Source organism: Melanerpes formicivorus, unplaced genomic scaffold (genome assembly GCF_026170545.1).
Source record: "Melanerpes formicivorus ecotype bairdi unplaced genomic scaffold, bMelFor1.0.p_v2 SCAF_21, whole genome shotgun sequence".
Classification (NCBI taxonomy): domain Eukaryota; kingdom Metazoa; phylum Chordata; class Aves; order Piciformes; family Picidae; genus Melanerpes; species Melanerpes formicivorus.
The window spans coordinates 7,607,877-7,634,929 of record NW_027142373.1 but is presented as its reverse complement, the minus strand read 5'-3'; the positions used below and the strand labels follow the sequence as shown (position 1 = coordinate 7,634,929).

At 53.4% G+C, this 27,053-nt stretch overlaps 3 protein-coding genes across 13 annotated transcripts; all 3 read left to right on the top strand.

Annotated features, from left to right (window-relative positions):
* Nucleotides 1–17: 17 nt before the first annotated feature.
* MAFG (MAF bZIP transcription factor G) lies at nt 18–8,940 on the top strand. Of its 9 annotated transcripts, none has more exons than XM_068151348.1 (4): nt 1,625–2,133; nt 2,614–2,770; nt 4,382–4,443; nt 4,537–8,940. In XM_068151348.1, exons 3-4 carry the CDS (start codon nt 4,408–4,410, stop codon nt 4,987–4,989), a joined length of 489 nt encoding a protein of 162 aa, XP_068007449.1. In that variant the 5' UTR covers nt 1,625–2,133; nt 2,614–2,770; nt 4,382–4,407; the 3' UTR covers nt 4,990–8,940. The 9 variants fall into 9 exon arrangements, with proteins under 9 accessions (XP_068007445.1, XP_068007451.1, XP_068007453.1 ...); XM_068151345.1 differs by having other exon boundaries at nt 1,625–2,533; XM_068151344.1 differs by lacking the exons at nt 1,625–2,133; nt 2,614–2,770 and adding an exon at nt 18–121.
* Nucleotides 8,941–9,105: 165 nt separating this feature from the next.
* On the top strand, nt 9,106–13,057 carry SIRT7 (sirtuin 7). The gene is made up of 9 exons (XM_068151741.1): nt 9,106–9,201; nt 9,281–9,544; nt 10,001–10,105; nt 11,000–11,070; nt 11,167–11,239; nt 11,680–11,778; nt 12,241–12,477; nt 12,721–12,801; nt 12,947–13,057. The coding sequence occupies exons 1-9, from the start codon at nt 9,106–9,108 to the stop codon at nt 13,055–13,057; spliced, it is 1,137 nt and encodes a 378-aa protein (XP_068007842.1).
* A 126-nt stretch (nt 13,058–13,183) lies between these two features.
* On the top strand, nt 13,184–24,831 carry PCYT2 (phosphate cytidylyltransferase 2, ethanolamine). Of its 3 annotated transcripts, XM_068151340.1 has the most exons (14): nt 13,184–13,551; nt 14,189–14,277; nt 15,063–15,224; nt 17,016–17,082; nt 17,539–17,623; nt 18,679–18,723; nt 20,054–20,192; nt 20,844–20,926; nt 21,113–21,190; nt 21,754–21,819; nt 22,064–22,129; nt 22,614–22,702; nt 23,557–23,666; nt 24,703–24,831. In XM_068151340.1, exons 1-13 carry the CDS (start codon nt 13,268–13,270, stop codon nt 23,645–23,647), a joined length of 1,344 nt encoding a protein of 447 aa, XP_068007441.1. In that variant the 5' UTR covers nt 13,184–13,267; the 3' UTR covers nt 23,648–23,666; nt 24,703–24,831. The 3 variants fall into 3 exon arrangements, with proteins under 3 accessions (XP_068007441.1, XP_068007440.1, XP_068007443.1); XM_068151339.1 differs by having other exon boundaries at nt 23,557–24,831; XM_068151342.1 differs by lacking the exon at nt 18,679–18,723 and having other exon boundaries at nt 23,557–24,831.
* Nucleotides 24,832–27,053: the final 2,222 nt, after the last annotated feature.

The following is a 27,053-nucleotide window of genomic DNA, read 5'->3' as shown; positions in this document are numbered from 1 at the left end:
GACCCAAACATCACGTGACGCGTCCGTGAGCGGCGGCGGCGGCGGCGGCGGCTCGCGGCGTCCCGGTCCCTCCCAGCGCGGCCTCCCCCGCCCGGCCCGGCACCGGCGGCTCCGTGAGGGGGTGAGTGGCGACGTCGACGGCGCCGCTTTCTACAGCGGGCGCGGCTCCGGTGGCGGGCGCGGCCCTAGCACCGGGCGGGGCGGAGCGGCGGGCCGGTCCCCGGGGGCGGGCCGGGGCGGGGCGGGCTCGGCGGGCCCGGGATGGCGGTCGGGGCTGCCGCCTCGGCTCGGCGGGTCTTGCGTGGGGCCGCGACCGCTGACTCACGGCGGGAGCTCCGGGGCCGAGACCGCCCCGGCGCCGCCCGTCGCGCCTCCCGCCCCTGTTCCCCGCCCCGCCCGGTCTCCCGCCCCACGGCTGAGCAACAGGTGCGCGGGGCCGCCGGCCCGGGGCCTGGCCCCGCCCGCCGCCTCCCGGCGCTGTCGGCAGGCACCGCAGGCGCGTCCCGCTCCTCCCTCCCGCCGCTACCGCCAGCTTTGGTCTTTCTGCAGACTGAATGCCCCTGGGTCTGGCCTGCCCGTCCCGCCCCCTCTGCGCTCCCGAAGCCCGCCGCGCCCTGGCCCGCCGCCGGGCCCCGGGCACCAGTCCCCAGTCCCTCGAGGGGCGGAGTCGCTGGCACGGGCCGGTGTGAAGGCCCCGCCGGGCGGCCGTCTCCGGGAGACTTCCTCAGCCACCAGCCGCCTTGCCCGGCTCACGCCGCGGGCCTTTTTCTTGACGTGTGGTTCCTCCTGGTGAGAGGAGGACGAGTTGGTCTGGTAGGGTTAGGAGCCGTGAAGGGACCTCGCAGAGGCTTGGCAGCAGATGGGACGACCACTCTTCCCCACCGCTCGGTGTGGCTCGTGGTGACTGGGAGAGAGCTGGTGGCCGAGGGGACACGACTGTGCGCCTGTGGCCCCTGTTTTGGAGGAACCCTGTCAGAGCCCCCGGTGGTGGGTGGGTGCAAGGGGCAGGCAGGGTCTGGGGGTCTGCTCAGTGCTGAGCTGATTCCCTTGGCAGTGGGCACTGAAGCATCTGCAGTGGGACTGTGGGGCACCAACGCTGAGCGTCTGGGGGGTTGTTTGTGTGCACGCAGGGGTCTTGCTGCCCAAAGATTGGGGGTCTCCCAGAGCCTGCTCTTCTCTTTATCTGAGATTGGTGGAGTCACACTGGGTGGGTGGGAGATCCCTTGGAGGAAGAATTGCTGTCCAAGTGCCCTGGGTTGGACCAAGCTCTCCAGGACTCCCGAAGGGAGGGAGGGACACTGCCCTGACCTCATAGGTAATTGGGGCAGTCATCTGCGTTGTTTGGGCTCCTGGGGGAGGCTGTGTGAGCTAATTCACAACGAAGTGAATAAACAGAGTGTGGAATCCACACTGGGAGGGAGAGTTCTGTGGTGCGCCAAACCGCTGCCAGCAAACCACGTTCATCCGCCTGCCCGGTGCTGTGGAGCACGTTGGGGTGCGCAACCCTTTCCTCTGCCTCCCGGTCCCTACAGATGGGCCTCCCTCCTGCCCTCCCGGCTCGGTGCCAGCCTGCGCTGGAACGGGTGACGTCACCGTGTTTACACGGGGCTCGTGGCACGGTCCTGCCATCAGGAATGTGGAGAATGGGGCCCGCGTTGAATCATGCGCGGTGCTGTCAGCTCCCTTGTGCCGCCTTTGAGCTGGAGAGAATTGGCTGCGCTTGTGCTGAGTTCAGGCCTTTTGAGCTCTGGGGAAATGTGTTGAGGCTGCATTTTCTTCATTGCAGTCATCGCATTTGGCACTTTTCAGTGTGATCTTTCTTCAGGAAGCTATCAAAAGCTGAGCAATAAGCAGTCTAGAGAGTTAGGGCCAAGTCTGGTTTCTGTCGTGGTGCCAGTTCCCTGGGTGTCCTCTCTGTGTGCTGACAAGTAGCCCTGTCTCTGATCCTTCATCACCTGGTCTCTGAATTGTTTGTCTCATTTTACTGACTGAGTATTGCTGCATCTGATTTTGATCTCCTTGGGCAGAGGGATGAGGAGAGGTGGGGTCACCAGGTGCTTTTGGGGATGGTCCTGTTACAGCTTTGATGACTGTTGTGGGAGGCTGCTGCCTGAGGAGGTTGGATTCCTCTGGGTAAAAATCCTTGGCTCTTATAAGTTCAAAGAAAGTTAAATTGCTGCTACTGTGGACTAGGACGAGCCTCTTCTCTGGTCTGCTGACAGCTCACTCATCCCATCTCTGCTTTAGCAGAAGTCCTGGTGCAAAGGCTGGAATGACTCACTGCCCCTGCAGGGCTGGGACTGCAGGAACAGCCCTGCTGATTGCCCATCCTGCCCCCAGGAAATTTCTCCCAGTACCCTGCCTGGCCCAGCACATTTGTTGCCTTGCTTGTTTTATTTCAGCCATCCTTTAGTGAAGAGAGCTTGAGTGCTTGCTGGGCAGCTGGAAATTCTTTAGTGCTACAAGGCAAACAAATTTCTGAGGTCCCGTTGACTATACCTCCCCGTGGCACCAGGGGACAGTGCAGAGTGAGGTACTGTGGGGTGACATCATTGGTCTCCCCAGATATTCCCTTTCTTCTCCCCATTTCCCAGCTGCTGTGTTGTTTGCCAGGTGGGAGAAGAGGAAGGAAATACCACAGTATGGGAAGAAGTGAAGAACTGATTTTATGAAGCAGTTGCTTGTGTGCTGTCTGTTCTGTGTTAGGCTGCTTCATTGCAGCTACCCTCTTTGGATGGCAAAGTGACCCTCTCTACGCCAGCGCTGTCAGGTTTGTAGAGATGTCTCCTTGGAAGGAGCATTGTTCTCTGGGTATAAATAGCCTGGCTCCTGGCAGGCTGCGGGCTTTGGGAACGTCTCTGCCGGTGTCCTGGGGAACGCTGACCCTGTTCACCTCTGATAGGTGGTAGATGCATTGCGGGGAGCCTGCGCCACAGCTGCTTGGAGAGCATAAATTCGTATTTGCTGACTTGTGCATCTGGTTCTTGGCTGTAACTGTACATCAGAGCCTCTTGCATTTAGCAAAGCAGCAGCAAACAAAATTGCTGTTGACAGGTACTGAAGAGACAAAAGGTACAGAGGTGGTCATAGGCTGTGCTTATGCAGGAGCACTTGCCTAGTGTAAGGAGCTGTGCTGTTCCTAGCTGTTTGAGGCGCAGCTATGTCTGTCAAGCGGTATCTGAGTGGATTAATTCTCTGAGCAGTGTGGTAGCACTCTGAACTTAAAGCCTCGGGGGAGGAGGTATGCAGGGACAGAAGCAGAAGCTTGGATACGAGTTACTGTAAAACCAGGCCTGGGTATTGTGCTTACCAGTTCTGAAGTCCTGTTGTCCGTGGCACTGAAGGAGCCCCTGGTTTTGTCTGCTCCAAGTAATTGTTTTCATATGAGTGTACCTTGGCTCTGAAGATAAGGGAGGGGAAAGATGGCTGTGTGCTCTGGCATTGCCAGGGACCCATAGGGACTTATTCACAGTAAGAACCTACAGCTGGGATCAGCTTTCTGTGACCAGGAGAGGTGGAGGCTGCTGAGACATCATCCCAAATTTGTGTTGGAATTCCTGGTGTGCCAAAATACTTCCTTGTACTGCAGTATCAAATTGTCCTTCTGTTCCTTGAGAAAGGTTGGGTGCTGAACTTTGGCTTGAACCTGGATGGGCTGACTTTCCTGGGAAGCAGAAAAAGTTTGGAGAGTCATGCATGCAGCAGTGGTGTTCTGTCCTGCAGGATGCCCAGCAAGACCTGTTGCAGAGGCAGAGGCTTCCCTGCACTCCTTGCCCAGGGTTGTGTGTTGTTGTTGGGGACCTAGAATTTGATAGAATGCTTGTCCTGGGGAGTTTTTGGGCTGTGCTTGGGCACCTGTTGTAAGGGTGTGTTGGAGTGACTGGCTGCCTTGCTCTGCTTGGGAGCAACAAGGATGAGTACAGGAGCAAGAGGTGCAGAGCGCTGTCCTGCTGAGTCAGCATGACTGGCCTGGAGCAGCCATGCTCTGGACCCAGCCTGCTGCCTGCCAGGCTATTTTTAAAAATGTGTCTTCTGTGTATTCAGACTCCTCCTAGTTTTCTAATTTCCCTCACTCCAAGCAGAAAAAGAAACAAAACCAAAACAAAAAAAAAAAAAAAAAAAAAAAACCAAAACCCAACAACATAGCCAAAACCCTCTCAGTGTCACAAAGTCTCTGTAGGAGAGCATGTGTGGAGGGGCAGCGTTTTCTGCCTGGGGACAGCTTTTGAGTCCAGCTCAGTCATAGGTGCACACTGAGTATCATCTGGGGAAGGGGCAGTGAGATGTGCTCCAGCACAGGGTATTGCTGCTGGACCCTGCCACAGGAATGTCACAGGCTCTGCTGCATTCTGAGGCTAATCTGACTTTTCTTCCCTTCCAGAACCTGATTGACAAGGCTGTCGTGTTATGACGACCCCCAACAAAGGAAACAAGGCCTTGAAGGTAAAGCAGCAGGTGGAGGAAAGGGGCACAGGTGGTGAGTGAGTGCAGGCATTCACTGCAGGTTTCACAAGTGTGTGTTGCCTTCTCTTCCAGGTGAAGCGGGAGCCAGGTGAGAATGGGACCAGCTTGACAGATGAGGAGCTGGTGACCATGTCTGTGCGGGAGCTGAACCAGCATCTACGAGGCCTGTCAAAGGAAGAGATCATCCAGCTGAAGCAGCGCCGGCGCACGCTGAAGAACCGGGGCTACGCGGCCAGCTGCAGAGTCAAGCGCGTTACCCAGAAGGAGGAACTGGAGAAGCAGAAGGCAGAGCTGCAGCAAGAAGTGGAGAAGCTGGCCTCTGAGAACGCCAGCATGAAAATGGAACTCGATGCTCTCCGCTCCAAATACGAGGCTCTTCAGAACTTCGCCAGAACCGTGGCCCGGAGCCCTGTGACCCCTGCACGGGGGCCTCTCACCTCCAGTATGGGGCCCCTGGTCCCTGGCAAGGTTGCTACTACTAGTGTCATCACAATAGTGAAATCCAAAACGGACGCCCGGTCTTAGTGAAGCGAGTGTTGCCTGAGCTTGTCTGTGCAGGGCAATTAGATACAAAACCAGCCTGGAATCCCCAAAGCACAAACCCTCCCCACATGGGTCTGGGTTCCATCTACTTGGCCCAGGACTGGCCTGCTGATCACTCCAGTTTTGTTTTGTTGTGTCCAGATTGGTATGAGCAGTGGTGATGCATCCCTTGTCCTGTGCAGACAGAGCCTCCCACCCATTAGTCTGTAGCCCTCGGTTGCCCTTGGGACAGACTGCAAGATCTTGGTTTTCTAGCCAAAGAAAGTCTGTGCAGTGTGGCAGGGTGTCAGAAGGGCTTGGGGAAGGTCTGGAGGGAGGCTTTCTTCCTTGGGGGCCGGGAACCCTAGTCTTCGGTCACTCCCAAAGGCTTTATTTCATTGCTCTTCCAGGTGGTGCATCTCGGTGCCTGACTGCCAGGCACCCGAACCTGCTGCTTTTGTCTCCTTTGGTACCTGTAGTTGCAGTTGGGGTGTTCTGTGTCATAGGTTTTTATTCCTTTCTAGGTGTGCCTCAGTGCCCTAACAGTGGGTTTCCCCTCAGACGTCCGTTGCGTTAGCTGTGTACACTAGCAGTGGTGGAAGGGAAGATGCTGTCGTGTCTAGCTGCTTCTGCCCCAGCACCAGGGGAGGAGCTGTGACAGGGCCCTCAATGGGGGCCCAGCACCCTGGGGGAGGGAGGGAGGAAGGGAGGGAGGGCAGGTACCGTGTTGACTACAGGCCGGTTTTGTGCCTAATGCGTTGCACTGAACAGCACCAAAACCGCTAGTTGTTCCCGTGCTTTGAGGGTATCAAGTGTCTCTAGTGTGACGGTTTACACGACCAGTTTATGTGGTTAAATAGCCCTTTATTTAAAGAGAGAGAAAAACATCCTTTTAAGAGTTATTAAATTATCTAAGTTTAAAATGAAAATCAGACAGAAGAGAGAGAGAGCGTATTTATAGTCAGCTTTTTTTTTCTTTTTCTTTTTTTTTTCTTATCTGAGAGGGTGAGAATATTTGACCATGGGAATGGGGAAATATTCTCAGAGACTTTGCTAGTTTAAAAAAAAAAAAGGAAAAAAAAAAAAGAGGGGAAAAAAAAAAGTTAATAAAGAAATAATTTTAAAGTTTCTCACGAACCTCCCGCAAGCTGTTTGTGGCTCTGAGGTTAGTTTTTATAAAGAGTTATCAGACTTTATTTATAAAACTTAGGAAAAAAAGGACAAAAAAAAAAACCAAAACAAAAAAAAAAGGACAAAAAAAAAAAAAAAGAGGCAAGTCCTGTTTGATATCTTTTTGCAATTGTACCAAAAGTGACTTAATTCTCCACCTTGCTGGCTTCCGTTGTGTCCCCCTGGTGTTGCGCTCTCTGAGCTCTCGCGTGGCGCTGTGGTGTGGTGGTGCCGGTGGCTGCCTTTGCCGTGTGCTTGTCGTTTCATCCTGCTGGCGTTTCCCCGAAGCTTGACTGAGAGATTGAGTTGGAATCTCTCTGAATTCTCCAGAAGGATCCTGGCACAGGGGCAAAGGCACTGCAGCTCTGGAAGGTGAAAATGAATGGCTGGTGCAAGCAAGCAGTGGTGCCTGTGCAGAACCTGCTTCCCAGCAGAGGTCTGCTGCAGGAGCACAGGCAGCTTGGGCCTCTTGCTGACAGTTACCTGAATGGGGCAAATGTTGTGCTTTGCCTTCTCCAGCAAAGCAGCTGGTGGAGAAGTAATGCAAGAGAGAACTGTCCAAGTTTTGGAGAATACTGGTGTGATTTAACTCCAGGTCCCATAGTTGGAACTTGTTGCTCTTGAGGCTTTTCTAACAAGAGGGTTGAGTCTGCCTGACTGCTGGACCAGTGCTAGTCCCGAGTGTCTGCACATTGCTGAAAGTTCATCTGTGGCATGGTACTGTCTTTCCTGGTACAGCTTCTGTCTGTGGGTGTTGGAAGAGTGCTTAGACTTACAGTTGTGTGACACAGCTGAGAAGCTATTTGTGTCCAGGCTCCATTTCCACACATACTTTGATTCCCCCTCTCCCCTTCCCAAAGATCTGAGCTGATTGCTGAGTTGCAGGCTGTGGGGATGAAGTCCATGTGATCTCCCAGCAGCTGAAAGTCTCCTGAACAGAGTGGACAGACCAGGATGGCACAGGTGAACCTGCACCTTGCAGAGAAGTGCAGTTTGTCGTACTGGGTGGATTTTGGTGTTTTATTTCTCATGTAGCTGAACAGATACTGCTGTCCTCTGGGCTGAGAAGCAGGGAAACCTGATGAATGCTGTGTCATGGCAGGAGAGTGGATAGTTGGGGATTTCATGGTGGATGGGGAGGTCAGGTTTGCTCTGATTGCTTGGGAGTTTAGGGAGGTGCTGTCTGGGATGCTTTTCCCAGTTAACTTCTGAATGAAGAGCACTTTCAAATGTTTTCTTCAGGCTTCCCCCTCCTAGCCCTGGGCTTTCTCCTCTTTGAGATGAAATGTCTGACATACCACTTCCCAGCCACTTACCAGATGGGCTGTGCACTGAGCAGCACTCGGCACACAGCCCTGGGATCTAACCCATGTCTTCCAGCTGGTGATGGGGTGCCTGGAAGAGGCAAGATGTTTCAAAACATGGAGACCTCCAGTTGGGCTGGAGTGTCAGTCCCAACCCTGTACCTCCTGGTGCCAACCTGAAGTCAGAACTGTCTAGAGTGCATTCTAAACACAGATGGAGGCCTGGCCTCCAGTGGGCAGCCAAGGCTTTATGGGGCTGGTTTAGAACTGAGCCCCAGGGGCTGGAGCAGGAGATGGCAGGCAATCCTGCAGCTGTGGTGAACTTGTTTCTGTTGTAGTCGACAGCAAGGGACGTCCAGGTCTCTTCCTGCCTGCTGGGTGGCAGCCATGCTGTAGCTGATAGGAGACCGTGCTGCTTTAGAGTGAGACCATGAGTCAGGAGAATAGAGCATGCGGCAGTACTGACTTCACCAGATGTTAATGCCATTTCTCCTCCCCTCTGCTGTGCTTGCAAGCTTGTGGCCCCACCTGCTGCGAACGGCTGAGGGTGTTGTTTGATGAGGACACATCATGTAGGGCAAACAGGTGCAAAGCCATGGCTGAAGGGCGTAAACAAGCTCTGCAGGTTCTGGGCTGGCTGTCAGATGGGACGTGGTCCCCTCGTGAGTGCTGCTTCCCTGTGCTAGGGCGTTGGTTTTGGTTTTGTTCTCAGTGAGGTGTTGGACCCTGAGTGATGTCTTTCTGCAGTGTCCAAGGAGTCTCCCGTCCTGCTCCTGGGACCCAGTTCCCTGCCAGCTGGCCTCCTGTGCCCGTGCGAGGCGACCCCTGCCCTGAGCCGTCACGCTGACCTCTCTCGTATATAGCGTTCTGGAGTGTGACAGTTCTTGTTCCTGAGGTGCTCGTCCGTTTGGTTTCCTGCTGTGAAGGGTGTCGTGTTTCGGTTTGTTTTTTTTTCTCCTTTTCCCGGTGCCGTCACTGCGGTGGCTGGGGACGAGGGGGCTGTGTCACGACCTGTCCCCAAGGCAAACCCATGGAGTGTCCCCCTGCACCGCTGCCGGGGATTTGTGTATCTTGTGGTGAATTGTGTACAGTTCCTCCCGCCTTGCGCAGCCTCGGCGGGCATTGCGCTCGGGCCGGGGCTGGGGAGGGCCAGGTTGCCATGGGGAGTTCGGCGGCTGGATACTTCTCCAGTCCCCGGCCGGCCCTCTGCTGAAGGCTTCCCTACCCGCCCGGGCTGCTGGTGGCTGTCCTGGGGGAGGTTTCCCCCTGGGCTCAGCCTGTGGCCTGACCAGGCAGCCCGAGGCTCCAGCGAGGGCGCTGCAGGGTCGGGGCGCCGGGGCTGGGCAGGGCGGGCGGCGGTATTTATTGCTAAGTTATTGCCCGGGCGGGCCGGGTGTGCGTTATTTATTGCTGTACAGAGTGTCCGTCCGCGGCCGCGGCCGCCGCTGTTTTGTACGTGACAATAAACCGCTTTCAAACAGCCGCCGCCTGGCGCTTCCTTGGGGCGCGGTGCACCGGGGCGCGGGGGGACGCTGTCGCGGGCGGGTCGGCGCCGCCGGAAGTGGCTCCTGGCCGCTCTCGCCGGTTAACGGAAGCGGCTCTGGGGTGGGGCGGCCGGCAGCGGAAGCGCGGCGCTTCCGGGGTGATGGCGGCCGGCGGCAGCCTCAGCCGCTCGGAGCGGAAAGCGGCGGCGCGGGCCGAGATCCTTCTGCAGGAGGAGCAGCGGGACCGGCGGAGGCAGGTACGGCGCGGCCCGGCCCGGCCCTCTCGCTGCTGCGGGCTGCCGAGGGCTGCCATGACCACCCGTGTGCACCGGGCAGGTGTCCCGCATCTGGAGGAAGCCGCCGGCGGAGCGGAGCCCCGAGGAGTGCCAGGTGCTGAGCGAGAGCGAGGACATCGTCCGGGAGCTGGAGAGGCGCCGCAAGCGGCGGGAGCGGCTGCGCCGGCGGCAAGAGGAGGTGGGCGGCGGGGGAGCGGCAGGCTCAGTCGTCGCCCGCGGGCTGGCGGCGCCTCCCCGGAGCCGCTGCTCGGTTGTTGTGGGGAGCAGGCCGCGGCCGGGAAGAGGAGCTCTGCGCTCCGGCGGGGTGAGGTTGCCACGCTGGCTACTGCAGGATAGCTCTGGAGCTGACGCAGGTCTCGGTGAAAAGCTGCCGTGCTGCCTTACGGGGAACACCTCCGCCCCCGATGTTGTGGGCTCCCGCGTCCACCCTCGGTTTGGCTCCACATCAGCCTTAATCTAGGGGCTGCCAGATTCGTGTCTTTTCCGAATGTATGTGGGTTTATGCACGTGTCCTCTGTGGGCACGTCTTGGGAGGGTGGATCTGCACATGTTGCTAACCAGGAAGCATTTCCCCTTGATCCTCCCTGGACAACACCCATGTTCTCTTATTTGAAAGCCACTTTTAATAACGTTTGCATTGCTTTCTTGGTTAGACCCAGCCTGTGCTAAAACTTCCAGGCAAATTCTCAGTCCTTCTAATTTAGTGATGTACTCAGATGTATCTCAGAAACATGTGAACTTGCTCAGGTGTGTTTTCTAGGTATGTGATGAACCAGAAGAGTTAAAGAGAAAGGTCACTGAGCTGGCCACTGCTGTCCAGAATGCCAAGCACCTTGTCATCTATACAGGAGCTGGGATCAGTACGGTAGGAGTCTTTGGGGGTGAGTGGCTGGAGCTTTGGGAGCTCCTTCAGGAATGCTGCAATGCCATTAGGACTTTTTTGTGGTTTCCAAATGACTCTGGTGCGTGCTAAATCTGGGGTGCTATGCTGCAAACTGTGACTGAGACATTTGCTAGCTTCCACCGTGGGCTTTGCACCTGCTGCCCAGTTGATTCTGAGGTTGCATTGCCTCTGTCATCCTCTGAAGATAGTGCTTCTCAAATGAGAGGATCGCTAGTTTTACTTCATTCAAGTCTCTCCAACTACTTTTGGTGTCAAACCAAGTTAGCTACTTCATTTTGGCTGCAGCAGTGGACAGGACCTAGGAATAGCTGGTGATTATTAGAACCTACATATGGCAGTTTAAGAAGCAGTTGGCTTTGGGGGCCTCTGGGAGTGGAAATCTGGTTTTGCTTCTAATAACATGTTGTGTGTCACCTTTTCTACCGTCTCTGCTGATGCACAGCATGATTATGGGCAGAGGCTGTGAGTGCTGATGTGAGAAGTATTTTTCCTAAAGGTATCAGGAATCAGTATGGTGAAAATAGGAAAGGTTCCAAAATTGAGCTGTGCATAGGGAAATGGTGAAGTACTAAGGGTCAAAAAAAAAAAGTTGTGGAGGGATTCCATAATAGTAGAATGAAGAAAATAAATGCCAGAGGTGAAAATGAGCTGTAAGGTAGGAAAAGTGGTACTGAGGAAAACATACGAAAACACGTTCCTGCTATTAGGCAATTGCTGTGCTGGAAAACCTGGAATGGATGAAAAGGCACCTGTGAATAAGGTGTATCTGGTTGTTCTGGGTGATGTGTTTGTGGACAAGAGGTTTGAATCTTCCAGTCAGGCCTCGGGTTTTTTTTTTCTCTCATGGTAACGCAGGCAGCTTCAATCCCCGACTACAGAGGCCCTAATGGCATATGGACGTTGCTGCAGAAGGGCAGGAGCATCAGGTAAGGAGACACACTCTGAGCTGTGCAACAGAAAGCTGGTGCTAGCAGAGATTAAGGCCAATTCCAACTTACTTTTTTTTTGTGACTTCTTGTCAGGGCTACAGATCTGAGTGAGGCAGAGCCCACACTCACCCACATGAGCATCGCCTGCCTGCACAAGCACAACCTGGTAAGGTATTTTTCTGCACCTCACTTGTGTTCCTTCATCTAAGTAAGATAAATAAAGCCCAACACAAGGAAAGAATCTTTCTGGCTTCCTAAATACTGGTGGCTACACATCCATGTGGGAAGAAGCCTCCTGTGCTCTTGCAGAACCGAGTCTCCCTTAGGCTAGCTCCAGATGAGCTCTGGCAATTTTTCTGTGGTGCCTTTTAACACCATGTATTTGCCTTCCAGTGAGGCTGGTCTGGGGAACTGGCTACAAAGTCAGCCAGACCTGTACAGCTGTTTAGCAGAAGTCTTTTCATTTAGCTTCTAGAAAGGTTTGTTCTCCACACTTTTCTTCTGCTGGTTCTGCTTTGATGTGTGGGGCTGTTGGAGACATAGGCATTGCCTGCATTTGAGCATCCCTTTCAGAGCCTGTTAGCTCAGTGTTTTATTATCTTCAAGGTGCAGCATGTGGTGTCTCAAAACTGTGATGGGCTGCACCTGCGGAGTGGGTTACCCCGAGCAGCAATATCTGAGCTTCATGGAAACATGTACATAGAGGTGAGTGCCCAGAACAGGACAGCATTACTCTGTGGTGGCCTCACAAGAGGATAAGGTAATCGTCCACTGCTAGCTCAAGAAGAATTAGTACAAAGGTTAGCCTCTACTTAGATTCTATCTTTAGGCCATTAGGTTTGGGGTGAACTAGTTACCAGGCACTAAACTAAAATGTTCTGTACAGCTCTGTAGCTTTTTCTCTCTACTTGGTAGAGCCTTCTGTTTCTGAGTACTCTTGCTCAGACCTGCTCTGAATTCCCTCTTACTGCATAGCCAGCAAGGTCCTGTAATTCTGTTTGCTACTCCAGGTCTTCCAAATGAGCATCTGATCCCTGATGATCCCTTCTACTGCTTCCAGTTTATTGTCCCCAAAAAGTGCGTTTCTTCTGAGCAGTGCTTGGCTCTTGGCTGTTCTTAGACTAGATGCTAACGATGTAACAGGCTTTTTGCTTTTGTCCTGACCAGGTCTGCACTTCCTGCACACCAAACAGAGAGTATGTGCGAGTATTCGACGTGACGGAGCGCACAGCCCTGCACCGGCATCACACGGGCAGGATGTGCCACAAGTGTGGGGCACAATTGAGAGATACAATCGTCCACTTTGGGGAGAAGGGGACATTGAGACAGCCCCTGAACTGGGAAGCAGCAACAGAAGCTGCAAGCAAAGCAGATGTGATTCTTTGTCTGGGTTCCAGCTTAAAGGTAACTTTAGAGACTCGGTGAAGATTGTTAGCTGCATTCCCTCTTGGTGATACACCTTGGTGCTGAGCAGTCTCCTCCCAAACAGACAACTGTAAACTCTGGTGTCAGGATTCGCCCACCATCTGTGATAGTCTCTCTTCCTCCCTCTTTCCCCTCCTGGTAATACATTCCTTTTCCTCTCGCTGATACAGTTTGCAGTTCCACGTGCCTTTGGCTGTGCTGATAACCTCTATTTTGTGGCAGGTTTTGAAAAAATACCCTCGCCTCTGGTGCATGAGCAAGCCACCCACACGCCGTCCAAAGCTCTATATTGTGAACCTGCAGGTGAGCGCCTTTTAAAAGCAAGGGATTTGGCTAGTTTGGGCCAAACAACACGGGTCTGTGGTGCATCCATCCACTCTGCAGCATGCAGGGCTCCTCCCCACCCTCGGGAGCTGCCTGCAGCCGTGGGTCTGGTGTTCTCCTGCAGTGGACCCCAAAGGATGACCTGGCAGCCCTGAAGCTGCACGGCCGGTGCGACGATGTCATGCAGCTTCTGATGGCAGAGCTGGGACTGGAGATCCCGCGCTACGACCGGTGAGTGGCCCGGGAAGCCCTGCCTGCCCGGCAGCTGACAGCGCTGGGGCCGCCGGTATCCCCCGCCAATGCTCACGCTGTCTCCGTAGGGCCCGGGACCCCATCTTCACGCTGTCCGAGCCGCTGCGCCCCGAGGAGGAAGGCACGCACTCGCGAAAGCCGGTGGCCCCGCCGCCGGGTGCCGAGCCGCCGCCAGAGGAGCAGCCGTCGCGGGATGATCCGCCACCCGCCCGGGCCGGCGGCTGGCTGGGCCGCGGCTGCGCCAAGGGCACACGGCGCAGGAAGAGCCACTGAGGCGGGCGGGGCCGCGCCCCAAGATGGCGGCGGGGGCGGGCAGGGGGCGGGGCGAGGGCGCCCCCGCCGGTGCTGGCGGGCGGCCGGTGCTGCCGGTGACAGCGCGGCCATGCTGCGCAACGGGGCGGTAGCGGGCGCCGGTGGCGGCCCCGTAGCGGGCGCCGGTGCTGTGCACCGGCCCGTACGCGTCTGGTGCGACGGATGGTGAGTGGGGCGGGCGGCGGGGGCGGCGCGGTGTGTCGTCCGGAGAAATAAAACCGTGTTGGCCGCGACGGTGCCTCCGGCTCTTCTCTGACCGGGGTGGCGATGGGCCCCGGGGCGGGGCCTTCCCCGTCGAGCTGCTGCGGAGCCCTGGTGCAAGCCGCCGCAGGATATGACCGCCACGGAACCGGCGGCTCCCACGGGTTTCGCTACCCCACGGGCCTCGGAGAGCCGGAGGGCTGGGCCGGGCTGCCGGCGGGGCCGTGCCGAGTGCCTGGCGTTGCAGCCGATACCTGCCGCCTGGCCCCGGAGGGCTGGGGACGCTGTTTTCCAGCCAGCTCCCCGGCCAGTTTCCTGCTCCGCGACAGGGACCCCGTAATCCGGCCGGTCCTCCACTGGCACCCAGCTCCCCGGGCGCGGCAGGTTTTATTGCACCGTGAGGGAGCGCTGCCGCCTGCCCCTGGTGAGCGGGCTGTAACCGCATCAGTCCTGCATCGTAACAGCAGAGAGACTTTAAACTCTGCAGCCCGAGGGGAAGGACTCCCGCTGACGCTGCGAAGGTGGAAGGTCACCTCCTGCAGCTTCCCAGCAAAACTCATCCTAGCGTCCCCAGTCTGAACCGGGGCTGTTCTCTTTCTAGTTATGACATGGTGCACTATGGGCACTCGAACCAGCTGCGCCAAGCTCGGGCCATGGGAGATTATCTGATTGTTGGAGTCCACACAGATGGTAAGAGGTTTTTGCAGCTTTTCACCTCGAGCTGCCTCTAGAATCACCCAGCAGCATTAACCACAAGAGTGGAGATATCCTGATGAAAAGCAGTTCTTCCTACATCTCCTCAAGGAGCAGCAGCCTTCAGAAGTGTCTTCCCTGAGTAAGGGAGTGGAGTTGCCCCTGTTAGACTTTCTAGAGTGAGGGTTAGGTAGTATAGAGCTTGTAGGCTTTGTTTGAGGGGTGATCTGGATTCTCTGCTGTAAAGATGGTTGAACCAGTTTAAAATCAGTCAGATTTTGCTGGTGCAAACTGCAGAACTAATATTCCACAGCAAATTAACTGTGTTGAGTTACCTTCCAGATGGGCTTGCAGTGAACTAAGTGCTAGGAATTAGTTCTCACCTGTGCAGATGCATTTTTAATTAGTTTAGGGACGCTTATTTTCTAGCATAAACCAAGCACAGCGTGAAGATGTTGCTTGAAAGGGGAGTTCCCCCTCGAGGGCTGCTGGGAGACCCAGGTAGCCCCACCAGGAGGAGGTGTCTTGGGTACAGGGAGGCACTGAGACCTTTCACCTTCAGAGTGAATTTCAGGGCCCTTGTTACACATTAAGGAAATGCATATGAATTAAAACCTTTTCTGATCTAGCTGTGGCTTCTTTCTCTACCACAAGAGATTTCAGACTGAGTTTAGGCACCCAGGGAAGTTCATCTGCCCATGAAACGAGTGAGGCTCCTGTAGGTGAGACGCTTCATAGCTGCAGTACCTGCTTCTAACTGGGTTTTTCTGTTTCTCGCCCAGAGGAGATTGCCAAGCACAAGGGCCCCCCTGTCTTTACACAGGAGGAGAGGTACAAAATGGTGCAAGCCATCAAATGGGTGGATGAGATTGCTCCAGGAGCTCCCTATGTCACCACACTGGAAACCCTGGACAAATATAACTGTGACTTCTGTGTGCATGGTGGTGAGTGGAATTCTGAGGCGATAGTTATGTTAACGCAGGCCCTCTGGGGCTTTTGTGCTCTTGCTTTCCCTTGCTGCATGTGGAGGAATGATCAGGCTAGTGCCGGCCCCCAGGATACCTCGTGTACAGAGATCTGCTTTTACCAGCACCTGAGTGGGCAGAAGGGCTACTCCTGCTCTGGTGTTCTGGAGAAGTACACCTGTGTGTAGGCACCCTGTGAGTGGCGAGGTCTCTTGGAGATTCCTTGGCTTTAAGCATCCCTTTCACATACAGAGGTGAAGCATGTTGCCTGACACTTATTCTGGGGTTGCCCTTAGCATCAGCAGAAATCTGTGCATAGGGAGAAAGTAATTTGCAAAACTTAAATGTGAAAAACGCTGTTTAAAAGGTAAGTGTGAAGAAATGCAATCCTGTTTATATCTGCTTACCCTGGGATGAGATCAGATCTGAAAAGCTTCTCTCTCTTTATCCGGCTGATAAGCTGTTGAAGGGCTTAACTGACCGTGTGGTCAGAGACCTACTTCTTACTGAGCACTTTTCTGTTTACAGTCACTGAAGAGAACCAGTGTTCATGCATTTGTATTCTGTCCCTTCCTGGGACTGTTCATCCCACCTCAGTCCCTCCTCCCTGGTATTTTGCTAGTTTAATCAGGAGTGGTCTTTGCACTCATTTCATCTATCCTTCCTCATCTGACCTCAGCCACCTGCTGCTGATAAGCCAAGTGTGTCATTAAATGTCAGTCAGTCATAAATGTTGTCCAAGATACACTTTTTCACTTGGACAGAGTGACTATCAAATTGCTTGCTAGCTTAATTGCCTTTCCTGAATGTGATTGGGGTACACAACCTCTAACTAGACTCGGTGAGAGATCATGGCCACAGGGAAGCACCTGTGGCCTTTGCTCCAGTTTCCCTGTGTTTATCCCTCCTGCACTTCTACCCGAGTACCACCCTCGCACCCTGCAGTTTTGCCATGCTCTGTTTATGCAAAAGATTAGTTTTGAAATAACTTGAGCTTAACTAAGAAGGTGACAGGCAGCAAAGCTGCTGTTTCTGCCTCTTCTGGCATGTCGAGATGTTCTGTCCCTGTGCCCTGAGGTGAGGGTGTGGAGTTGGAGAACTCCTCTGCTGCCCTGAGCTGCCACCTAAGGTGTGAGAGCACTCCTGAGCTGCCAGTGCTGCAGGGCAGGCTGCTTGCTCTGCCAGATGAGAACCAGATGAGGTTTTCCTTGTGAAGATTTTTCACTATCACTAAAAGTAGGTGAGAGGTGGTTTTGTAGGGTGAGTTGGGAACCATGCCAAGGCTGAACTGAAATTAACTCTGTGGAAGTGCCATCACTGAGCATAGAACTGGCTCTCAGAGGACTGTTTGAAACAGGTATAACATGAACCAACAGCTAAAACCAGTCCTGGAGAAGTTAAGGTGTTTTTCAGTACTGAGGCTGATGAAAGCTGTTCATTGTTATTCAGACAGTTCACTTGTGCCTGCTGCCGGAGTCATTATGAGGGCAAACAGCTCAGATTTTTCTGGGCTACCTAAGAAGCAGTGAGCTGGATGGCTAATGGTGTTTAGCATCCCAGAATATGCTTGTCTCCACAGGTAGGATTGTCTTGCAAGCCCCTAGCGTTTCCATGGGATGCAGGATGTATTGTCATGTGTGCGAAGGGATTTGGTTTGCAAGAGCTGTAGTCTGGAGCACCTGCTGGATCTTGTCAGCTGCTATTGCTCTGAAACAGCTTTAGTGCAAGAAGGCCTGGGGCACAGTTCTGAGGCTTTTTTTGTCTCTGCAGATGACATCACCTTAACAGTAGATGGCAAGGATACCTACGAGGAAGTGAAGACAGCAGGGAGATACAGGTAAGCCCTTGCTGCTTACCTTCTTTTGGGCGTAGTTTCCGGGTGTTTGTGCCCTGAAAGGAAGTCAGATGAAGCAGAGCTATCTTCAGGTCACGCTTTCATTCTGCTGTAGCATGTGTCAGAGCTCCCACCATTTTGGCTTCTGGGAAGCTGACTGGCCAAGCCTTCTTGTTCCTGTCAGGTGCTAGTTATGGTCTTTAAGCCTCACTGGGAGTTACCTCTGTTGGGAAGTCTCTGCAAGGTAAGTTTTCCTCATAAGAGCAGTTGCTGTGGTGTGAAGATGCAGAGGCTCAGCAGATGAATGCTGTACTTGATATTGGGAGTAGGTAGAAGGAAGGCTTCTTGAGATGGCCCCTGCTTTGTATTTCCCAGGTGTCACAGATGTTCTGTGGTAACTGTGGGAAGAGGTATGTGCTCCCGTGGCTTCTGCTTTATCCTTTGCTTGTCTCCCTGCAGGGAATGCAAACGCACCCAAGGTGTGTCCACTACCGACCTCGTCGGCCGCATGCTGCTCATGACTAAGGCTCACCACAGCAACATAGTGAGTCAGAAGGCTTTGGGTGGGAGTTTGGAATCCAGGGCTTTGCCAGCTCTTTCCTTTTGCTGTCCCAAACAGCAGTTAGAGCTCCTAGGTCTGGCTCCTAGGTGCACGAAGAACTGGCAAGCTGATTATGGGCAGTGGCAGCCAAACAACCTGCTTATGTTTGCTTAAGCCTGTCTGAGATCACACCATGATCTCAGCCCATGCTGCTTTGGAAAGATGTGAGGGATAAAAGCTTCAATCCCTCATGATTGGTGTGAGCTTCAGGAACATCATGGGAACGTTCTAGCTGGCCTGTGGCCTCCCTGAGGGTGAAACTACACAGTGCAATCGCATTGGTCTAGCAGCCCAGTGGTGCCAGACTTGGAAAGTCCTCTTCCTTCCCACTGAGCTGTATGCTTCTGTCTTCTGCTGTATCTAATCTTACCAAATCTCTCTTGATTTTCCTCAGCTTCCTAACCTAATCAAAGGAGAATAAAGGAAGTAGTTTTATGTTTGTTAATGAGTTGAGTGACTTAGTAAGCAAGCAGTCCAGTGAATGGAATCACCTAGATACCAGCAGGGACAAGACAAGGGACCCACAAGGAATTCGAGAGATGGTAAAGGGAAATCTTTAAGTGTGCTGAGCCATTAGACTGGCTTAGCTGTAATCTACAAATTCACATCAAGATCTAGCACAGGGCTGCTAGCTGTCTGCAGAGATCTGAGCTCATCTCTAGAGGAGTGTCTTTGAAGGGAGGAGGAATGCTGTCCTCTAAGGGGCTTGCATAGTAGAGGAAGGACATCAGTGTGCGATACTATCAGATCTGTAGATTGGGCAAGAACCACTGTCACTGTGGTGCCAGCTGGGATCAGATAAGGACATGTTTCATCTGACTCATTCTGGGGCATGACTCTGAATTTAGATACCAACTAGTTTGTCAGCATTCAGTGCCAGAGATCAATGGTGGGCAGGCTGAGCCAGCTTTCCAGCACTTCTGCCACACACAAGCATGTTCTTGGCTGGACAGAGCTATGTGAGTGCTTAAACATTTTGACTCTTTATCTCCCTTCAGGATGAGGACCTAGACTATCGGAAGCACACTGACAACTTTGGGAAGGTAATGTGAGTTCTGGTCATGGACATCTGGTTGTTGTCATGTCTGAGCAGGATTCCAAATGTGCTTTCTGGCCTATGTTGCAGGGCTGTTTTTATCCTCACCTTCAGTTGTAATCTGAGTAAATGTCTGCTGCCCCGTAAAGCAGCTGCTTTAGCCAGTGAGAGAGGCAGGTGTGGCCGCAGGGAGTGAACTCTCCTTAGCAGCGCTGTGGAGCTGCTGCACCTGTTGAGCCTTGGCTGGTTTTCTGGCTTGATCGTAGATTCTTTGTCACTGCTTCCTTTGGCACCCCAGTGCTACAGTTGCATCCTAGGGACAGCCTCTGTGCAAGCTTGTTTCAGTGCTCGTGGTTTTCAAGGTGTTGCATTTGGTCTGGGAAGCATTTGGCACAGGCACGTAGCTGGCATGCGGTGCTGCAGAGCTGGAGCTCGCATGCCTGGTCTCAAGTAGCAGAGCGGCTTCCTGGAGCTCTCCTTCCATGCCCAGCACACATCCTGGGCTGCCTCTAAAGAGCTTTCCCTGCCTTTTTTATTCCCCTGGTTGTTGGATTGTCCCTGATGAACAAGCACCTGGACCTACAGCTTGAGTTAAGTCTTTTTTCACTCACAAAAGGGTTTGCTGACCAGGTTGAATCATCCTCTTTGTCCCCCACCACGTTGGTTTTTTGTGACCAGGATTTGGGCGGGGTGAGGGGGGAAGTCTGTTGCTCCAGCATGGCTGTTTCTTGGTGCTTGAATCTGGGGAAAACATCTGGGCACCAGGTACCCTGCATGACCCCTGCATGCTGCCCTTCGTATGGCCTGGTTAGGTCTGGCTGAGTTGTGTTTGTTCAAGTCTTGCAGAGCAGCTTTAAGGGCACAGAGCTGGTGGCTCAGTGACTGTTTCCAGAGCTGCCACGTGGCGGGGATAAAGTTCTATCTTTGCCATCCCAGTGCTGGCACCTGGCCTTGGCTGGAGCTGTAGGTGCTTCTTTCCCAGCCTGGCATGGGTGGCTGGGTGGGAAGAGTGTAGGTTGTTTGGGTGTCAACTCCCTTTGCACTCCTCATCTCTCCTGGAAATCAAAGACTGCCCTGTTACTTTTCCTTCTTTCTGAGCTTTCTTCTCAGCATCTTTTAGCTGGCTCTTGAGGGGACAATTTAGACTGTGTTTGACAGAGCAAAAAGGGCTTTTGTGAGATTGTGTAAATATTTGGTGCCAGGCATGTTGAAAGTCCAGGCTGCTCTGAGCTGTGATACTTGCTAGTGAATTAAGGCTCACAGCTGCCCTCTGTGTGTGTCCAAACCCTCTCCCAGAGCCTGAAGAGGAAATGTCTGTGGTGTGTGTTTTTCCCCAGGGGCCGAAAGGTCACAGTCCCTGGACTGGCGTCTCGCAGTTCCTACAGACATCTCAGAAGATCATCCAGTTTGCATCAGGGAAGGAGCCGCAGCCAGGAGACACTATCATCTACGTGGCTGGAGCCTTCGACCTCTTCCGTATCCTTGACTCTGTTTGGTCAAGAAAGTTGTGCTGGTCTCTGAGGTTTTCAGTTTTGAGGCACCAGACTAAGATACTTGCCTCTTCTGTTTGTGTTGGCTGCTTGGTTTTGGTTGTTTTTTCCCTTTCCTTCGTGTGTGTGTGTGAGGGAAGAGTCAGGAGTTCTTCATGGCTGCTGCTTAGTCACAGGCCACTGAGAAAGGAGCTGTAGCTCTTCTCTGGAGAGATTTGTAGCTGCTGGAGGATTTCAGGGAGGCGGTTGGTACTCTCCATGCTCTGGTGATCACACTCTAGCCCCTCTGGAGGACTTGAGGCTGTCATAGACTGACTGCGCAGGGCACCTGGAGCAGACATTTCATCCCTAGCATGGCCTTTGAGACATGGTGCCAGAACACTCAGAACAGGTAGAAATTCTGGACAGAAGCAAAGCTGAGGCCATGTAGGGTGGAGCTGAAAAGATGCCTGGCTTTTTCCCAGAACCTGTGGAACCTGGGCAGGAAGGAGGCATCTGTTCTTGGAACATAGGCAACGAGTAATGCAAAAATAAAATCCTTTGGATTCCTGTCTCCTGCTGTGTTATTTTAGTGCATGTTTCTGTCCTCCTTTCCCTGGTTTCCATGTTAGCTTCAGTTCCTTAAACAGGTCTACAGATATTGGGCATGTGGATTTCCTGGAGAAGGTTCACCAGCTGGCAGAGAAACCCTACATCATTGCTGGGCTGCACTTCGATCAGGTCTGTAGTAGAGCACTGTCCAGAGACAGCATCTCTGCCCCTGTTTCTTCTGAAACAAGCAGGCTGAGCTCTGGAAGGCAGGGGTGGGATGTATTGGCCCATCCAGGAGTTTCTTACTGGGAGGCAGTGAGGGGTTAAGGGGGTTGCTCTGTCCCACTTCCAACTGTGCCTGTTGCTTTTTTGTAGGAAGTAAATCGCTACAAAGGGAAGAACTATCCCATCATGAACATCCATGAGAGAACACTCAGTGTCTTGGCCTGCAGGGTAAGTGCCTGTTGGCTAGGTGCCTCTGTGCTGTTCCAGGAACTGCCTGGAGCTGAGTGGTGTCCACCTGTAGACAACAATCTTCCACAAGTTCTTTGGTGTGCACCAAGAAAACAAAGATAAGACTGATTGCTTTAGGCTGCCCAGCACTGTTACAGCAGGTGGGACAAGGCAAGGTGCCCTGCAGGGTGCTGTGCTGCTCTATGCAATGACAGCCCTGTTCCTGTAGAAAGCTCCCTGCTGTAGCAGGGGAGACAATTCCTGGGAAAGAAATGGGGGGAGGCCCAGAAATGTATGCCCTAAGCAATTAACTTTTGATTTGATATGGATGTACCACTAGGAAGCAGGTTCTCTAGGGCAACAAAAAGCTGCTGTGTGACAAGCAGTGGCTGCTAGACCCACTCTCCTGTTCCCCTGGTCTTGCTCCTAACTCTATAACCAGATGATCTGCTTAAGTCTGTTTAGGAAGAAGGCTTGTCTCTGGGGTTGATTATTTTTGGTTGGTTGGGTTTTTTTTAGTGTCTTGTTTAATGTTTGGACTGTTTACCTGATTTCTTTTCTAGTATGTCTCAGAAGTGGTGATTGGAGCCCCCTATGCTGTCACTGCTGATCTACTGGATCACTTCAGGGTAGGAGTCATTGTATGTAGGTGGACATGAAGGTGTGATGTGCTTAGGGAGCTAAAGTTGTGTAGGGAAACACAAGGGTATGGAAGAGATAGTCCTGCTCAGAAGCATCACAGGGAGCTCCAGGTGCACTGCCAAGCCTGGTACAGGCCTTGCTGACCAGCAGGCTATGCTGCAGCAAGTGTAGTGGTAGGGAAAGTCCCTGTCACCTTTTGGAGCTTGCCAGTGACTTTGTGTCCTTCTCCAGGTAACACTTGTGTGTCATGGGATGACTGAGGTGGTGCCAGACAAGGATGGTTCTGATCCATACGAGGTAAGCTGTCAGCTGCTGCTGTCCATGCTGCTTTGTCAGTGTTTGACAGATACTTTATGGCTTTGTTCATGTTCCTGAGCTGGGAAGTTGTGCTGCAGAGGATGCTACCCAAGCAGGTCCTTGGCAGGTGATGCTGTTTGTCATCCACCCCTGAGGGTAGCTGCTTGGAGCAAAGCCTGCAAATTGTTCACAGCAGCTCCCAATTTTTTTTAGTCACTGTTTTGTTTTGCCTTTTTCCTGATGCTTTTATGGCAGACTGAGAAATCCTGTAATCTTTGCTCTATGCCAGTCCTTGCTCAGTTCTCAGATTAGTGAAGCTTTGCTTCCAGCAGTTATTTATTCTGCTCCCCAGGACATCATTTTGTGTTGTGCCTGGCTGGGTGCCCATAGGACCCGCCATGACTTCTGCTCAGCTTTCACTGCTGAGCTGTAAACCCAGAGGTGCTGTGTGTTTTTCACAGCTGAGTGCTGTGTTTGTTCACAGGAACCAAAGAGACGTGGCATTTTCCAGCTGGTGGACAGTGGCAGCAACCTCACCACAGACTTAATTGTGCAGAGAATCATCAAAAACAGGTTGGCTTTCTTCACCTCCTGGTTGTGTTGTGTATTGTGCCATCCACCTTGTCTGAGGACTAATTAGTGGCATCAAACAGGAAGAGAAGGGTTTGTCTAAACCCACAGAGTCAGTGAACTGGGCCTTCATCTTCTGTAGCTTGGGCAGGCTGCTTACATGTGGATGTAGTGGGCTGTACAGGAAGAGGAACAGCTCGACTTGACTATGTCAGAATGTGCTTCACAGCACATTCTGTCATTTTTCCCTCTTCCCCTATTAAAGATAACATTTCCTTGCTGGATTCTTGGGGAATGAGGCATGTTGCTCTTAACAGGGCTTTGCTCTTTTAGGCACAAGCTCTTCACCCTCAGTGACCTTGGCTCAGGTCAGCGTTGAATTTGAGTTTTTGGTATTCCAGCACTAAATGCTCTATCCCAGGACAGATCAAGCATGGAATAGCAGCATGTTCCACACAGGGAGAAACAGAATCCATTTTTGCAGTTAGAAAAGACCTTTAAGAACAAGTCCAACTATTCTCTAACTCTGCCTGGTCTGATGCTAAACCATGTCCCTCAGTACCACACCTCTGCACCTTTTAAACACATCTGGGGATGGGGATTCAACCATATCCCTGGAGAAAATAAACAGTGTTTAACCATTGTGGGATCCTAGGACTGCAGAGCAGTGGTAACAGTTATGGGAAGCTCTGTGTGGTAGGTCTTGAAGAGGGATCTGGGGGAACTGGTGAGGTTTCTTAAGTACTCTCAGAACAAAGCAGCATTAGGAGAAGGCGATGTTCCCCTGCTCTGGGTGATTTTAGCCTCTTAGAGAGATGGATGGATGAGAATCTTGTGGCATTTTGTGATTACTGCAGGCTGGAGTTTGAAGCTAGGAACCAGAAGAAGGAAGCAAAAGAGCTGGCAGTGTTGGAAGCCATGAAGAGACTGGAGGAGGAGAAGCAGTAGGCCAGCAGAGAGGCAATGTGTGAGTCACAGAGCACCACAGCCTCACCCTCTTGAGGAGCAGGAGAGCTCTTTGAGAGGGGACCCCTGACCAGGGACATTGCTGCTGGCATGCAGGATGTGCTGTCCTATCCTCTTCTGTCCTAGCTCCTCCTGCACTAATTATGCAGACATAACGAGTCAGGATCCTGCTGCCTAGTTTTTCCTCCATTAATCAGCCCCCATCCCCTTTCCCAGGAGGAGGTTTTATGGGAAAAACACCCTGGTTTTAATTATAACTAATATTTTAACATGTTGATGTGCTTTTACCTTCTGCCATTTCTGGCTTTTAGTAGGAGGGAAATGGAGCAGCCACTCAGGCCCCCTGTACCCCTCCAGATGTGGCTGTCCTGAGCATTCCAGGCAGCCCTTTGGGCAGTGGTGGAGGTGGCTGGACAGACTGGTGAGAGAGGCTTCTCTGGGAGAAGGACACAGCACCCACAGTTCCTCCTGTGAGCTTGTGTCTGGGGATGCTGAGCCATAGGTGTGCAGCTGCCAGAGGTGCTGACAGGCCCTGGGGTTTGCTGTGCTACAACTCTCAGCTGCTGCCTCTGCACAAACACCAGACCCAAAGCTACCCTGGGTGTAGCTGGGTAAAAGCTGCCTCTGCTGTGTCTGGGTCAGAGAATCGTCTGCTGCCCCGGCAGCAGTGTGGCAGCTGCTGAGGGAGTGTGCAGCTGGTGGCACAGGGACCCTCAGTTCTGCAGTGTCCCTGCAGGGCTGAGGCATTTCCTGATGTGAGGTGAGGGAACCCTGGGGGCTTCTGCCAAAGGCTTGCCCTGCTGTGAGGCAGCAGAACCCAGTGCTGCATGTGGAGCGTGCTCAGAGCCCTCCTTGCTGCTGCTGCCAGAGTTCACCTTGTGCCTGACAGGTTCCCTAAGGGAGAGACCTTTCAGCTGACATTTCATGGCTGGTTTTGAGGGCTGGCATGCAGCACACATGCCCCTGCAGGGAGGTACATGGCCTGAGGAGAACGGGTGCTGGGCTGAGCCCCCCCCTTTCTGCCTCTTACATTCCAGGGTGCTGTGGTGGGTGTCCTGGGCTGCTCCCTGCACTGTGCTGGATGTCTTTCCACAACAGTTCTGTTGTTCTCTGTTGTAAACTTTTGTTGCTGATCATTAATAAAATGATGAAGAATTGTGTTTTGCTTTCTTTGTGGCTTGAGTCTAGTAGCAGAAAGGGGCCAAGCCTGCAGCTGGATAGTCTTTTACAGCAGCTTTTCCGTGAAGCTCTGATAGGAGCTGGGGAATGGCTGCAGTGTCTCAAGAAGGATCTTGTTGCCTTTGGGCAGCCTGGCCTGTGCTCTGGGGTATGTTGGGTTTGTTCTGGCACAGAGGTTGGGGATCACTCTGCCTGGAAGCCATCTGTTGTACTGAGGGAGAAGGTTTGTGTTGAATTTACTAGAAATTTGAACCAGACCACGTGAGAGAGGTCTTCCCTGTGTTCTGGGGGGGTTATGTTTCCTGGGTTCTCAAACTGCAGAAAAATCTGTGCTGAAAAGGTGTCTCAGCAGTTTGTCACATAACCAGGGTGGGCATGGAGGGAAGAGGTGACCTGGATTCTTCTGCTGTGTTTTGGTGTATCATGGTGCCAAAGCAGCAACTGTGAGCAGTCACAGTGGGGCTGTCCCGGAGGGGCTGTGGTGGGGCCAGCTCAGCCATGGGGCTCTGGGTCTCATAGCTTTCCCAGAACCTGTGTTTGCATTTTGGTAGTGAATGTCCCATCTGTGGTGAGCTGAGCCATGAGCCTGTGTGAGAACTCTTCCTGCTGAGCACGGGGAGGGACTGGAGAACTGTGAGCCTCCTATTCTCTCCTGGGGTGGCTGGAGTCCCTCAGGTGCCCCAGCAGCCCTGTGTGCTGAGCATGGGGACTGCTGGGGGCATGTGCCCTCATCCTGGGTTTCTCCGGGCTGTCCCCGGCATCCCCCAAGGCTACTGCTGAGACCTGGCATTCCCACTGGGGAGGGCAAAGGCATCTGGCTGGTCCTCACTGCTCTGCAAAAGGGCTCTTCAGCAGCAAGGCTGAGCTCTGCAGGGAATTCTGGAGCTGAGGAAGAGGAAAGGGCAACCCTGGGGGCTGTAGGAGTGATCTCATACTTCTGCTGCCCTTTGTTGTGAGAAGATGCTTCCTGTATAGGAAGGTAGCACCTGTCTTGCCTCAGTGTCAGGCTGATGGCTATGATGAAAAGCCACAGTGAGCCTTGTCTGGCTGGAGACAGTCTCCAGAGTCTGGAGAATGGACAGGTCCCTCCTGGGGAGCCCAGGCACCCTGTGCTGCTGCTGCTCGTGTTGCGGTGCAGAGCCCAGGGGTTTTCCCTTCTTGACCTCCTCTACAACTACCTGCAAGGTGGTTGTAGCCAGGAGGGGGGTGGTCTCTCCTCCCAGGCAACCAGCACCAGAACAAGAGGACACAATCTCAAGCTGTGCCAGGGGAAGTTTAGGCTCGAGGTGAGGAGGAAGTTCTTCACCAAGAGAGTCATTAGTCATGGAATGTGCTGCCCAGGGAGGTGGTGGAGTCACCGTCCCTGGAGGTGTTCAAGAGGGGATTGGATGTGGCACTTGGTGCCATGGTCTAGTCATGAGGTCTGTGGTGACAGGTTGGACTTGATGATCTTTGAGGTCTCTTCCAACCTTAGTGATACTGTGATACCAGAGGCAACAGCTGCTGCTGCTGTGACACAGGTTGGGGTTTGCCCCCAGCTGAAATGGCCATTCTGCGAGCTGTGCCAGCCAGCACGGGCGGCAGGCTCTGCCCCGGTTCTGCTACAGCCTAGTGAAAAACAGGCACAGGAGCCACACGTGCTGTGCCCCCATCGTGCCAGGGCAGAGCTGAAGCTCTGCTCTAGTCTGCGTTGCAGCCCCCAAGCGCCCTGTGCCCCCTCCTGCTGAGTCCCTGCTGCTTTGGCTCGTAGCAGAAATGCTGCCTGGAGCTGGCAGAGTCGCTCCTCGCCCCCAAAGCAGCCGTGACTGCGAGCTGTCAGCCCCTTCCCGGGAGCTGCCGGCTGTTGAGCGCACAAATAAGCCTCTGCGGCGCGCAGCCCCCTCCCACGGAGCCTGCAGCAGAGTTTGTCATTAAAAACAAACAACTCAGCCGGGGTGACACATCTACCCGCGCCTGAGCATTTGCATGCAAACGAGCTGCCGCGGGGACCCAGGCAGGTACTGCTGTTATTAGAAAATGACAGAGGCACTTCAGCTCCGCGCTCGCCCTGCGCGGCGGCTGCCTGCCCGCGGAAACTTCTTTGTGTGCAAACGTCAGCTCGGCTCACACAACCGGAGCTGCTTGTTCCCTGGGGCCTCTCAGAGTCGTTTCTGAAGTTTAACGCTGGAAACTTTTGCACCTGATGTTCCTTTCTCCAAGTGCCTCTGGG

What these genes read in the sequence shown, in the direction of transcription:
- PCYT2 (XM_068151340.1), top strand. Translation starts at nt 13,268, where the DNA reads ATGATCCGCCACCCGCCCGGGCCGGCGGCTGGCTGGGCCGCGGCTGCG. An exon ending in AAGACAGCAGGGAGATACAG is followed by an intron (nt 17,083 to 17,538) that starts GTAAGCCCTTGC and finishes GTCTCCCTGCAG; the next exon opens with GGAATGCAAACGCACCCAAG. An exon ending in ATGGTTCTGATCCATACGAG is followed by an intron (nt 22,130 to 22,613) that starts GTAAGCTGTCAG and finishes GTTTGTTCACAG; the next exon opens with GAACCAAAGAGACGTGGCAT.
- SIRT7 (XM_068151741.1), top strand. Translation starts at nt 9,106, where the DNA reads ATGGCGGCCGGCGGCAGCCTCAGCCGCTCGGAGCGGAAAGCGGCGGCG. An exon ending in GTCTGGGTTCCAGCTTAAAG is followed by an intron (nt 12,478 to 12,720) that starts GTAACTTTAGAG and finishes ATTTTGTGGCAG; the next exon opens with GTTTTGAAAAAATACCCTCG. An exon ending in TCTATATTGTGAACCTGCAG is followed by an intron (nt 12,802 to 12,946) that starts GTGAGCGCCTTT and finishes GTTCTCCTGCAG; the next exon opens with TGGACCCCAAAGGATGACCT.
- MAFG (XM_068151344.1), top strand. Translation starts at nt 4,408, where the DNA reads ATGACGACCCCCAACAAAGGAAACAAGGCCTTGAAG. An exon ending in AAGGAAACAAGGCCTTGAAG is followed by an intron (nt 4,444 to 4,536) that starts GTAAAGCAGCAG and finishes CTTCTCTTCCAG; the next exon opens with GTGAAGCGGGAGCCAGGTGA.